Genomic DNA, 14736 nt, shown 5'->3' on the forward strand with positions numbered 1-14736 from the left:
TCACTCTATCTACACCCCCCCAACCCACCCAATCCAATAATTTCAAAATAAAAGCCACATGGAGGGAATTTTTACTGTAATGTTTGTGATGAGGCCTATTAATTAAAAACTTCTTAGTTTGAATAACAAACATTCTGTCTCCCACTACGAATATTACTCGTACTTCTAGTACTACAACTGATACTTCTACTACCATACTACTAGTATTTCTACTGCTATTAATACTACAACTACTACTAATGTTATTACAAATACGACTATGGCTAATAGTATTACAGCTGTTTCTACTGCTATTGATACTAAACCTACTATTACTGCTAGTACTACTAATACCACAATTATAACTAATACTACTACTAATATTACTACAAACAATTTTAAACAAATTTAAGCTCCTGCAACTTCTGTTTTTAGAAAATCTATTGAAATTCAGCTTCCCCACTTCCTGTATTTTCAGCAGTTCTTTAAAATAATTTCAGCTATTCTTATGCCTCTATCAACAGCAATTTTTCACTATTCATTTCTGTATTTTTTTGCAATATTTCAAATTTATTTCAGCTGTTTTCATTTCTGCTTTTTCAGCAAATCTATTGAAATTCCTTTCAGCTTCTCCCATTTCTGTATTTTCAGCAATTTCAAATTCATTTCAGCTTTTCTAATATCTATAATTTCAGCAAATGTATTCAAATTCCCTTCAACTTTCTGTATTTTCAGCTATTTTAAAAAGTTCATTTCAGCTTTCAGCTTTTTGCATTCCAACGCATTTTCAGCAGGAAATGCATTTTCTAGTTGATAAAGGCACACTAAGGTTAAAAGGGGGAAACCTTTCCTGAAGCCACGTCTTGAACTCTCCGTTATTTCTCAGCTGACGTCTCTTGCGATGTTGGTTATCTTTATCAGCGAGGACAGCCCTGGTCCCCGATCCATCTCATCAATATTCTCTGTGCACTGTATTCAGTGGACTCGCCGTTAGCTGTGTCTTTTATAGACTTTTAGTGGGAAGCGCACACTGAAACACCAGCACTTAGTGTTGCGTTTTATGTTGTCTTACTGTCTGCAGCACGCCGGCTGTTCAGAGGAACAACAAAGACATAAAAAAATACCTGATGTCTAGCGTTCACCAGGAGCTACTTTAATAACATTTTACATTTTCTCCTGACTTGTCGAGCTTCTCGATGCCCAGATAGCGCTCCTGAACATACCTGATGACAGGCGATCCTGGCTGTTAAGATGACCTCTGTCATGAATTGAGCTCAGGATGAATAGCTCCACTGGAAATACGTCCTTACCACGGTTTCACTATTCATCCACCAGAATAACAATGAGAGTGTATAACATCTATCTCCAACCAGCAGATTTGGCGAGAGTCTTTTACCGGTATAATGAGTCTATGAGATTGTATTTGGCCGCAGCGTTGCTTTGAGGTGAATGCTAACTAATATTGTCATCATGACATTCCTGCATAAAACATGATCTGGTAACTGGTCCAAGAGTTGTTGGAAACATTTCAAACAAAACCACCAATGTGAACCTCCAGCCTGAGGAAAAGTCAGGGAATGGAATCCGGACTCATCCATGTTGGTGAGAACCACATCCAAAACGCTTGAGACTGAATCATTCCTTTACGAACACCGTTTCAAAAATCCACTGAAAGTAGATGAAGGACCCGGAGGCAGCTGTGTGGGAGCTCACAACATGGCCGAAGAGATCAGTGTGGTGTCTTAGGGCTGAGAGCTACGGGAGACTAAAGCGCTCGATAGTCCGAGATAATACTGAGCCGCACGCGCAGACATCGGGCCTGTATGTTGGTATGATAATATCAGGGAAACACAAATCGCCCCGTGTTGGGATTATGCTTAACACTCATGGAGAGTTCTCTCCATACCTCAGGAATAGAGTTTAGGTCATTCAGTAAAATGCATTTAAATGTCACTAAGTCAATAAGGTGGCAGGTGTTACGACGCTAATTGCATCATGGAGGTAAAGAATCTGATTTGCAGCTCTCCAATAAATTTCCATTGACGTCCAGTGTTTGCCTTCAGCTTTCGTCAGCCATCTGTGGATCATCTCTGCAGGTCTTCTTTGTCCATCCCCGTGTGGATCCCCCCCCTGCTCCACCCTGCCTCCCTCTCACCCTTTTCTTCCCTTTGTTTGCCTCCCCTCCTGTCTCTGTCCCGGGGATGACATCATAGTCCCAGAGGAGCGCTGGGATGGCAACAAGCCCTGATTCAGCACCAAGTCCCTCCATCTACGACGCCCCCACCCGTCATCCCTTTTTTTTCAGGCAGTGGTCGCTCCCTACCTTCATTGAATCCCTCGCCTCGTCTTTCTTTTTGCCATCGTCTCATCTAAGCCTCCATCCTACCGCATGTTCTCCTCCACCATCACCCCACCCGGCCTTGAGCAGGCTCCGGGGCTCAGACTCCTTTTGATGTGCTGAAAAACAAGCTCTCCCAAGTGGGCAGGCCTCTTACTTTCACCGCTGGCTGGAAATGGAAAATGAATGCAAAACATCGGAGTAACGTTAAAAATAAATGTTTATCCAAAACATGGATATGGAGGAGGACATCAGGGTAACTACCTTCCACATTTCACCTTGATTTGGGACTAAATTTCTTTTTATTTCAGGTCAGAGCCTCAGTGTCTCGCTTGCGGCAGAGAAACCTCAACCACAGAGGAAATCTCCTCTTTGAGGGATTGAGTTTAATTCATTAATAAATCCTCCAAATTAGCCATTAGCTTCAACGTGGAAAACATGAACGGATTAAGCTGATGTGAAATTATCCAAACAAACAACCACAAACAAATACAAAGAAAACTCTTAAGCTCAAGCTGTAGTGCTGCTTTGATCATGAATTCTTGGGGGACTTTAAAAAGATGACCTTAATTGCATTAATTTGAGTTAGACAACCGGGTAACTGATTGTATAATGATTCAAATGTCCACCAAATTGGATCAGATTAGACAACTCATTAGGGATGACAATCAATATGTTTCTTAAGACCAAGTCATCGTATTGAGTCTTCGAAGTGAAAAGTTGCTGATGCGGCAAAGTCGCCACCTACGTTATCCTCCGTGCTGCTAGCATGCATTATTAATCTAGTCATTTAAAGCTGGTCTCAACCAGCGCTCGATGTGTTGTTCCTGCTCCATGTTCTCCCTCACAAACTACTGCACGGTGCACCGCTGCTCCCTGGGGGCCGGTGCGACGAAACAGGTTCTATCACTCCGAGCTGCATCTCTTTCTTCGGTGCCAGCAGGTGGGGGAGTCCCATCTGTTGGCCGTCATTAGGATGAAAAACCCCAAAACAGGACCATTGTGTGCACACTGAAGCGGCAGGGCAGTGGGAGCTTTGAAAGGAGGTGGCGGGCGGAGGGGAGAGGAAGAGGGGGGCGATGCAGAGACTAAAGGATTAGCTAATGGGACAGCTCCACTGAAAGCCACCGGAGGATGGGCGGTGGCCCGAGGTCGGGGATTGGGATCTCAACGGTAGCAATCGTTGTGACCTCTGGGGGGACAGCAGGTGGGTGCAAACATCTACAAAAACAGAGCAAATCCAAAGCTATTTATTGTATGCTACAGCACTCACAGCGTTGTCGTTATCATCTCATTGGTGTAAAAGTCAAATCTACTCTCTTCATATTCATTAATTTCTTTCTAAGATAAAGTATTTCGGCTACTATTTGTTATCTTGGCCTGTATCCTATTTACTGCATTCTTTATAGTCAAGTAAATAGTGTAAACGGTTGATACGTATGATGACACATGCTATGGCACTAAAAGCCAATGGGAAGAAGCAGTGTACTCGCAAAGGAACTCTTCCTACTCCAGGTACGTCTATTACGCTCTCATCCAGACCGAGCAGAAGCTATGGTCTCGTACTGGACCAGTGGGCTACAGCCCAAGAACAATTCATCACTTTTTATGTCCCCTTGCTTCAATTAGCCCTTTCTCAAAGTTGAGTCCATCGTAAAATACCAGTACAGATGATGATTTGTAGTTCCAGCAGGAGGAACCATTTAAAATGTATTCATCTGTATTGTGTCACATCAACAGTGATTTTCTTTCAGATGATCTTGCTGAGCTGAAGAGTTCCCCTTGGTCGGTCTGATATTGTATTCTCGCTAATAATTCAATTATGATCATTAGCAATATTTTGGAGGGACCCACCCATTATCACCTCAAACGTATTGCACTGTGAACTACACACGTCGCAAATGTTGCCCTTCCTCATATGTTCAAGGATGTTTGCTACCACTATTATTATATATTACTATTATACCATCACAAATGCCGTTTGATTTCCTCCAGTTAGCTGCATTCTGCTTGTGAAGATGCTGCACACACACACACACACACACACACACTCACACACAAACTACACGAATGCAGAGGGCGGAGCATTGATGCTGAAACCACTTCTAGACAGCCCAGGGAGGAGAGCAGCCGAGATGGTGATTATGCAACCTGCAGTTACATAAAACTTCGGTCCACTTAAACATGACTCCCTATAGATTAAGCATCACGGTAACAGAGGGCACGCTGGATCGTCTTGCATGCAATGTTTATGAAAAAGGGCTTTGGTGTTCCTCGTGAATCAGTGTTTGGTTACTCAGAGGCTTGAATTCTCGGCTGTACCTAATCACTTTCATCACCAGTGGCAAATGACTCCATGTCAGCGGGATTTGTGTCATTTTTCGTTACGGCTATGCCTGCATATGTAATGTCCTTCTGCACGGCCCGGGGAGAAACACTACACCCGCTAGGCTCCCAATCTGGACATTTACAGGACAAACGGATAAACATGGAGGACTCCCACCCCCCGATTCCCTGATCTGCTCGCTATTGGATCCCACTGCCTCCGACTGGGGGGGGGGGGGGGGGGGGGGGAGGCGTGCTACCGTGTTTGTGTGGACTGAAAATGGGTCAGGCTTCCAGCTCCAGCACACAGCACACAGCAGCACGGCTGAGTGCTTCCGAAAGGAGGCTCCCACTCCTGTGCTGTCTGGGGGAGGAAAGCTGCCCGTGGATCAGCTCCTGATGTGTGTGGGCCCTGGTGTGAGACACAGTGGAGGGCCCAGTGGGAGAGGCATTGATTAATACTCAGCCCCCCTGGTGTCCCGTCATGCAGCCACTTGCCCCGTATTTTATCACAGGGCTTTGAAACAATCACGCAGTTTACCCTGTGCACTGTTTGTCCATCCTCGGCAACGGAATAATACTGTGGAAACACAAACTAAACCTCAATATGTTTATGTTTTAAAATACTTCCCCATCATTGAATTATCATTGATATGAAATACTTTTTTCAGGCATAGAAAATGTTTTGTGCAGGTTGTTGTAGAAATGCTTAATGAGTAATCAAAGTTCCTTAATCGAAGCAATGAGCCGATTACTCAAACTGACTTTCTCAAACGTATGAATGTGTAGTCTGCAACACAAAGACGCACACAGACAGAGTTCAGCACCTTGCTCCCCCATGCACAACAAACACCAAGAGCCCAAACCCTCCTTCAGCAAACACATCTGCAAATTTTGGCATCCGCTCCCACTTGACCCCCCCCCCCTCTGTGCCTCTCGGGCTGTCATTTTCCCGTCTTTGTGCCGTGAAGCCCCACAGATCCAGTGAGGACTGATGCTGGCAGGCCGGGAAGCCCATCTGCTCCTCCTCCTCCCAGCAGCTCAGCCACACTGAACTCACAGGAAACTACAGACGTGTAACACCAGCCGAACGATGCTACGCAACATCTGCACGCAAATTTGCAGAGCTGTTTGAATGGAGCGAGCTCTGTCTATGTTCATTTTAAAGTCAAGTAATAGTCGTCATTCCTGGATTATCGGATTTCCACTTGGTGCCAAACGAGATCGTTTCTCTCACGTTAAACAGCCGAGAGATGAACGTGTTTGGAAGATTGGTGTTGGGTGCATGATTGGCGAGGCTCCCTCCAATAGATGTGCAAGACACACTTTTCAGTGAAAATCCTGAGCCTGTCATGAAAGTGAAACCTTCTAAAACGAGCCATTTGTTAACCCTTTCCGTAAATCCGTAATTCTGCAGACTTCGGCTGAGGGAGTTACACTCATGTGACATCAAACACGTGGACGCAATGGAAGAGAAGCATAAATGGTAAAGAAGGAGGATGGCAGATGGGTGAATATTACACTAAAACATTCGGGATTAAAGAAGGAACATGAAAACATGAAATCAGAGGGATTATATGACAGATTTACACATTTCATTTTGATAAGAAAGCTGTTTTGACGAATAAAAAACAAATTTAGATGAAGTAGAAAATTAAATATAAAACATCCATAGTTATGTTAAATGACCTTTAATTTGAAGTTTTTGAAACAAATCCATACACCCATCGCCAAAAGCTAGATAAACCAGGACTTAAGCTAACTTAAGTTGATCGGTTCAAAATGAAACAGCTCGCTGAGCAAACTCAAATCAAATCTCTGTGTTTTATTTTATATGATGAGCAGATTGGCTCCAGGTGGGTGGCGTTCCACACCTGCTCCAATTACCCGCTCCAATATTACAGTGGGCGGAGCCAACTGTGGTGAATCCTCCAGTCCCCCCCCCCACCCTCAGCACCTTGCACAATAAAATATCTCTTCTGTAGTTCATTCTTTTAAGATTCTTCGAATGACTGATTTCATTGTTAACGTTAAATTGTGATTATTACAACAAAAGATCACATTGATTTCTCACTGCTTTATTCAACATGTGATTAAGCCGTCTAAAAATGACAAAACGCGTGGGTTTCACGTGAAAATTTAAACCACTTTGAAGAACCCAAAAGGTTGTATCTCCCACATTGTTGACCACTGAGGCGTCTGTCCCCAAAGGCGCCTTGTCCCTTATCTATGACAGATGTATCCTTCCGATACTTCCCAACCCGCACCCTGGGTAAGTGCACCAGTGACCTTTGAGAAGCGAAGAATCAATGTCTGAGGGCCAATGTGAGTAATCGCGCGTCCTCTCAGACTGTGAAACCGCGCGGCCCCGTTAGTGACTCTGCTGCTGTAAAGTGTGAGACTGAACGAGGCCGTCCGTAACCCTCCGATCAGTCCGGCCGTCTCTGCACAGAAACATCCCACTGCGGTGCCTTCAACAAAAATATGGATCACTGGCCCAAATCACAACATGAAATGACATCAATGTGGCAACGGTAAAAATAGATCTAACTCCAGGCCCCGTGGCTGCAAATACTTTCAGCCCGGCTTCACTGTGAGTGAACAAACGGCGATCTGCTCCTCCTGTCGTCAGAATAGCGCCGAGCTAAATATAGTCCAAAATCAAATAGTCTGAGTTGGGTCGATTGAAGCTGAATTCAGTCCAAGCATCGACATTTACATAACGCCTGGCAGCTTCATTGGAAAGCTAAATGAAATCACTGAGCAGGGGCAGCAAAGATGAGGAGATATCACTTAAAACCTGCTTTTTAATGCTAGACTGGATCGGGAAGCGGGGCAACGCCGCGCGAGGTGCTTTAACTTCTATGAAACATAAATGCACTCTGGTGATTAATTGGGTTCCAAGATAAAGTAACATGTTATTTAAGATCAGGTGAATTTGTTCTGTTACCATCACAACCTCAATGTTAAATGTTTCCCATATTCTGCCGGTCTTTCGAAAGGGCAACTGTGGATGCAATCTTTGACTGCCATGTGGTCTTTTAATCCCCGGACGTCTTTTAAACGTGACCTTCTCTCTTTGCGCAGTGAAAGTGACAAGCCCGTAACACACTGGGCTCGGAGGGTCGTCCCGCGACCGCCTGCCATTACGGCCTTCATGCACCAGTTGTTTTTGCTAATAACACTCACCGAAGAGGCTGCGTGTGCCGACTTCACCGGCACGTACCAGCAGAATAGGAACAGCTGGCTGCGGTGGACTGCTCCCAATCAATTCCTGCAGGAGAGAGTTTGCTTTCAGAGCTTCTGCTCTCAAGATACGTGCCTCCTTTCCTGTCTGACCTACAGGTGTCAGAGGTCACGGTACGAATTATAGGACATCAAAGACACTATATGCCGATGTTTGTGGATATCAGGGCTTGAACCATGGGAAATTATAGAGAGATTTGTTTTCAGTTGCCATGGAAGCGATGATTACAGTTTCCTTTAATGAAGTTTAAAATACACGAGACTGGTTAGATGCGATGGTGGAGACAGACATTTTATTTCACTGTCATTGTATTTCATTGTGGAATATGTGTCTATCTCTGAATGGATGCACGGTTGTGTGTGCCTCTATGTTCTCCTCAAGACAGATTTTAGGGGATGGAAGATACTCAAAAGTGGACGAGGTTAAAATAGTTTGTTGGAATTGTTTTTTTTGACCTAAATGCTATATATAACAAATCAGACAGCAACATTTCCTAAATCCAGGAGGCAAAGGGTGGGTCGATACACTAAAACCAAGAGGAAACAACCCTTATATTTAACACTTTTCTAAAAAAGATAGAGACACACACACACACACAAAAGAAATATATATATATATATTATATTTCGAGTCGTGGAAAATGTGCAGCTCATTGTCTAAAACCCAAAGACGCATTGGAAGAAACTACAATTCCCAGTACCGCCTCGGAGTGAACTGCCCCCCGATGATTGGCCGACATTGGCGTGACGACACTAATTTTGGGCCATTTATTTGCGCGCCGGTGCCGCTGACTGACACAGGACTTGCGGTGCATTCTGTGAGAGAGGATCACTTCATCCAGTTTATCCAGCAAGGTGGGTGTGACGCACGTCTTTGCAACAGAACCACTGCTCGAGCGATTTTTTTTTCCTTTCTGTAAGTTAAAATGTAGATTCTTGCCTTTAAAAAAAAAAAAAAATTAAGTTTTCCTAGCCCTTTTTTTTTTTTGTTGTGTTGCTTTTGTTGGTGTAGCACGTGCGATGTCGTAACGCGGGATGGTATTTGTCTTCGCCCTCGCGACGCTGGTTCTCTGCGGGGGGGTCCGGTCGGGTCGGTTGCTTATCCTTTTGTATGGTGGCACACTGGCACCGTTGGCACCGACAGACACACAGACTGGGAGGGGGCTTGTTTTAGGCGAGGGGGGGTGGGGGGGTCTCTCTTCATGTCTTTTTGTGTAGCTGAAAAAATGATGATCTAATTAATCTCTCCTTACAATTCAGCCGCTGAACGCTCATTTTAAATGTAGTCTCATTGGATATTTCCGTGGACACGATCTCTTCCTCCGCGTGTCTTTTGTGCAGCTGCTCACAGAAAGCTCCTTTGTCTGCTGCAGCTTGTGATCGAGCAAACCGCTGCTCGCCGAAAACCTGAATCCAAATTAAGGTGTGACTGGTTATTGTCTCTCTCCCCCCCCCCCCCCCCAGCAGACAATCAGCAGTCTGGGGAAATTAAAAAAAAAAAAAAAAAAGACAACCGACAATGTTGTCGTTTCGACCGCGTGTCGGCAGTCACCGAACCGTCGAAATGTATCTAGATTGGATAAGAACGTTACACAAAGGTTTAAAAAACAACAACTTTGACAGGCAGCTTTTATGCTCAATCATGGGAGGGGTCCTTCACCCAACCACAATTGTCCCCCCCCCCCCCCAACACTGACACGCACACATCTGACCAATTAACATGACTACACGTTTCATCACATTTAAATCTGTTAAGATTTCTCCTGTTTCTGACCTTGTTTGTGCACAATGAGTTTATCTATCCGAGCTGTTGTTGCAGTACTTGTGTGTCTCACCCCCTTGTTCGAACACATGGTGCAAGGAACAGGTGCTCCCTAGTGGTTCATCCCCCCCCCCACTGCTCACTAATCTCCTTTCAGATGGTGCATATTCGTATGTCTTTTTTTTTTTTTACTTGAATACAACTGCAGCCTTGTCAGCAACTGGCACTGCCCGCAGTCCCCACCCTCATCTCAGCCTTTTGTTTCAGCGAAAAGCCTTTTGCGTGTCATTGATTGCCCCCCCCTCGTGACGCTGTCCTGATTCCTCGCACATCTGTCTGGATGTAATTCTTGCCACACGTTCGGAAGATAAACAATAGGGTGTGAGGTGCAGCTTTCGCTTTTTGTGTCTGGATGGGCGGTGGTTACTTGCAGTGCTGCAGCCGGCCGCTGGGTGGTGCCGTTGCGCTTTGTTTTGATGGTCGTTGCAATGGAAATGTTTAAAAAATAAACCAAGCATCCGCTAGAGGTCGTCGCTGGACGCTTGCTAATCTTGTATTTTTCCTTTTTCAGGTGAAATTGTGCACTCAAAATGGCAACCTCAGAGGGTGAGTTCTATCAAATTGAGATTTTACTGTGACGTGTATGTTAACCATGGCTCATTGTGCCTCAACGTATTATGCATTTTATGTGGGTGTTCAGAAATCCTAGTCAAGGAGCTCGACAAGAGGGCCTCAGGCCAAGCCTTTGAGGTCATCCTGGCTGCTCCTGCCCCGGATGCAAAGCCCGAATTCCCCCTGACCCCTCCCAAGAAGAAGGATGTGTCGCTCGAGGAAATTCAGAGGAAACTGGACGCTGCAGAGGAGAGACGCAAGGTGGGAGTGTGTTGCCATGAATCGTAGCAACTGAGGCGTGCATGATTTTATTTTTAATTTTTATTTCAACTTCTCTCCCCGATCGCTTTTCAGAACCATGAAGCAGAGGTTCTGAGGCACTTAGCTGAGAAGCGCGAGCATGAAAAGGAAGTGCTACAGAAAGCTATGGAGGAAAACAACAACTTCAGCAAGATGGCAGAGGAGAAGCTCAATCAGAAGATGGAGGCCAACAAAGAGAACCGCACAGCACTAATGGCAGCAATGAATGAGAAATTCAAGGAGAAGGTCTGTGTTTATCCACATTTACAAAACTGCATACTTTTCACCAGGCTTTTGGGAATTTACTTTTACTCCTGTTTTATAGGACAAGAAGTTGGAAGAGGTGCGAAAGAACAAGGAAACCAAAGAGGGATCTGAGGACTGAAAGCTGAGAAATGGGGCATTGTACAGGGTTTTTTACGTATCCAAAGATTGATTTATTTTTTGTTTGGCCAGTATTTTTGTTGTGTTCACTACCCACCTTTTTGAAATAAATCCAAGCTCTACTCTGTGAATTTTTTCAATTATCCTGCTATAAGTGTACTTGCGCTGGTTTTACATGTGGATCATTTCCCCCACTTGTTGAGTCTGTTAAATTTGATATTAGCTTGTCAGTGCAGCTTCTGCCATTTTGGAAAATTAGCATTGTGTACTTTTTTTTTTTCTTTTTGAAGCATGTTTCTATGCATAGTCTTTAACCCCTGCATACGTAGTGCGTTTTGGAAAAAAAAATGTTCCTGTGAACCACACCTATTCTCGGCACTTACTGTATATTAAAATAAAAGTAGCACAAGTTTTGACCAAGGCGTCGGCTGTTACAAATGCAGGTGTTTTGTGCCGCTTTGCTACCCCAGATTCTGCTAGTTGGCTCCTGCAGACGAGTTATTTTGCCACTGATTCTTTGCTTTTGTAAAACCATGGCGGTAGTCTTCAACACGCATAGCTTCTTGCTGTATAGGTGTGGCTCGACGTGCCAGAAACGGATGCCACCGCGAACGTCTGAACAACGGTCTACACGCGGAACGCAAACGAGCAATACACTTTGGCATCGCCTCCGACACAGTGGCTAGTTGACCTGAACTGTTGTACTAAAACCAATAAAAACGTGAACGCACTGTCCGGCTTGCTGTCGTCTTGTTCTACAAGCTTCAAAGTGATTCGCTGATCCTACTTGAGGTGTGAAGTTCCTTCATTGTTTGGAACCAAGTGTAATGGAGTCTGTTTCAGGTCACGGCTTTTACCCGTCCAGCTGCCTCCCTGTAGCGCAACGCCATCACATCAGTTAGAACTCTTAAAGCTACAGCATGGAAGCTTATGTAAGCCCACTTGTTTACATGTTGATCAGTGCAAAAACTGTCCCACTTCTTTGACCAGTCGACCATGTAAAACTGTTGAATAAAGGGGGGGAAAACGAGTGAATGGTGACTGTTCTACTGCAAACTACGGGCTTTGTTTCCCTCTGCTGGTGGTTTGATTAAATGGCCGAATCTAAAGCGCCGGTTTAAAGTACATTTGCACTATTTGGGAATAATGCATCTTTTGTAGCTTAAATATGTTACACCATCCACTATGAGTAGAGTTTGGGTGGGACCAATTCAAACCATTTATTTGGATAGACCCCCCCCCCCCCCCCTCCGTGCTTAACTAAACATGAAAGATGCTCCTCTCATTGTCATGCAAAAGTATTCAAAAAATGAATATAAATACTCTATCAAATATAATGCATTACTTTTCATGCATTAGTGTGTTAGACGAAGTTGAGGTGGATCGCTAATCGTGCTCACGTCACACCTCTAAGATCTGTTTTCATATCTGGGCAGTTTGAATTCTTGTGTTCTTTAGTAATGTGTTTAACAGACCAGCAGAGGGCAACGTTGTCTTACTCCTCACTGTTGCTTTCCAGGTATCGATCAGACCAGCCAATGAGGACATGTTTAAAATCTTTCATCAAATTACCTTTGTAGTAATGAGTGACTATGGATTTTTGGATATTGATTTATGTTGAATTGTAAACAACATGCTGAGTGTGGGCAGACAAACTATTCACACCTTTTAGTTTAGCAGAATCACAATGATGGAATGAAACTGAATTAGACATAAAAACCTTTATACTTTAAGTACTTGTATGCAGACGGCCCAAAAGTACAGACTGTATTTACTAGTAAAACACAAGCACACTTATTGTTAAAGCAGGAGCAAAGTCATCTCAGTGTGGATGACAGTGACCCACCAACATCTCCGCTCTCAGAACCGGGCCTCTGCACGGAAACTAATATTTATACCTGTGAACTAAATGTGGGACAGCGAAATGTAAAACGTTTCCCTCTGAGCTGTGGCGAATGAAAATTGTGGAAATACTCAAATTCAAGTTCTTTAAACCGTGCTTGAGGACATAACTCGACTAAACGTGTCACTCGGCTCCAACGCGACACCAGTCGGGGAGGTTCTGACTGAGCTTTCCTATTAACTTTAAAAATACCATTTGAATCCTGCAGAATTCCTGTCAAACCTTTTGAGCCCGTACGAGAGCCCTTCACCCAAAGTACCTGGCTGAACACACGCGGCGTGTCGTGCAGGCGGCAATCAGGGTATCAACGTGAAGCCTGGCAAACCTGCGCCGACGGAAATAAACCCAGTGACTAAAAGAAACACCGCGGCTGCTGTCGCTGGTTCTTTCTCGGGGCGCTCGTTCTGAACGCCTGATTGGTTCGGCTGTTCTCGCGCCGAAGAGAATAATTAAGGAGAAAGCTGTTGAAACCCGACGGTGGCAGGCGGAGAGTCTGGGGGGGGGTAATGTGCGGGTTAAAAAAGCGAAACGCGCCGCCAACGTCTCCACCTGTGGAGTCAAAGTAGGAAGCAGAAAACAGAGGCAAATGACCCGTGATGACCTCGTGTGATTTTGGCTTTGTTACAGCAGCACGGGGCGACTTTCTCCGAGACAGCCTGATGATGCCCGGTGAGCACAGGAGCACTGCCGCGCTGTTGTTATCCACAACACACGGTGTTGGCTCCACAAAGTTTGACATATAACTTGCTTTAATTGGCACAACAACAACAACAACAGCAACAACAGGCCCAACCCCGTTGAATGATTTAGCTCAGCTGAGCTCGGTGTGGACGCTCATTACCGCTCATGGCCCGCTAAAGCACAGCGTGCCGATCGCTAATCACATGGATCCACTGCAATCAATTCTTGTTTTACTTTCCTCTGGTGATCTAGACAGGAAATACAGAGCAATTCACTCACGTACTCGATGTGTCCTTAACTTAACGACGCACTGATTACTGCGCCTCATGTGGCTGGTGGCCTCCAGTATTGGTTAGTTAGTACATTTGCAACCTTTTGGTTTTTTACAGGTGATCATTTTGTTACCATGTCAACCAGCCGGCTTTACGGCTTTAGTACAATTATTCCAATGACATCGGTGTGAATTTATAATGTTTTGATTCAGTATCTTAAGGAAATCCAACTTCATTATGATTTCTCTGCCACATCCAATCCGATTTTAATTTGTGTTTTTCGTTTGTGATACATTTAAAGAGAACAACAAAGAAGAAAGGCATGCTGGACTTTATCTCCTCTGGTAAACTTAATGCTGAATGAGTTGAGTCTATCCTGACATCATCTTAATGAAAATGTCGGTGGGGAGGCAACAAATAGGGCCACGCTAAGGCTTCGGGGAGCGGAGACGGTGAGCAGATAGGTGGAGGGGGGGGGGGTGAAACCAAGCAAAGACAGGCGGGGGGTCAGAGGAAGCGGCGTCGAAGGCACATTAAGGCCGCCGCATGCCAATGGCGGCTTGCACAAGCGGTCATGTTTACGCATTTCTTCCGACAAAAGTTCTTAAATCTGCTCCGTTCTCTCGTAAACATTCTTCGTTTTAATAATGGCGGCATCGGGCTATGAAAGCGGAAATGTGAGACTCCGCGAAGGACGTAGTTAGCGGACCAATCGCGGCCTGGTGCGCTGCGGGAGGCTTGCGTTGCTAGCGTCGCTTTCGACGCAAGCCTAGAAAAGTGGCTCGACACCCGCAAGGACGCAAGGAGGTGTGAAAAGCGGCGCAAGGGACACGCAAGGGGGGTCTTGCCTCTGCGTCGCTCTGAAAACGCAGAAGCATAAACTAGGCTTTGAGGCCGAGCAACGCAGATGAGCAAAGACGATGAGTGCGAGCGA

The 14736-nt window shown here is 45.0% G+C and overlaps 1 protein-coding gene across 1 annotated transcript; it reads left to right on the forward strand.

The window, feature by feature from the left end:
* Positions 1 to 8565: 8565 nt before the first annotated feature.
* On the forward strand, positions 8566 to 11677 carry LOC120826645 (stathmin). Its single transcript, XM_040189105.2, has 5 exons — positions 8566 to 8743; positions 10222 to 10256; positions 10351 to 10523; positions 10617 to 10808; positions 10888 to 11677. The coding sequence occupies exons 2-5, from the start codon at positions 10241 to 10243 to the stop codon at positions 10945 to 10947; spliced, it is 441 nt and encodes a 146-aa protein (XP_040045039.1). The 5' UTR covers positions 8566 to 8743; positions 10222 to 10240; the 3' UTR covers positions 10948 to 11677.
* The last annotated feature ends 3059 nt before the right edge of the window (positions 11678 to 14736 follow it).

Source organism: Gasterosteus aculeatus, chromosome 10 (genome assembly GCF_964276395.1).
Source record: "Gasterosteus aculeatus chromosome 10, fGasAcu3.hap1.1, whole genome shotgun sequence".
Lineage (NCBI taxonomy): Eukaryota > Metazoa > Chordata > Actinopteri > Perciformes > Gasterosteidae > Gasterosteus > Gasterosteus aculeatus.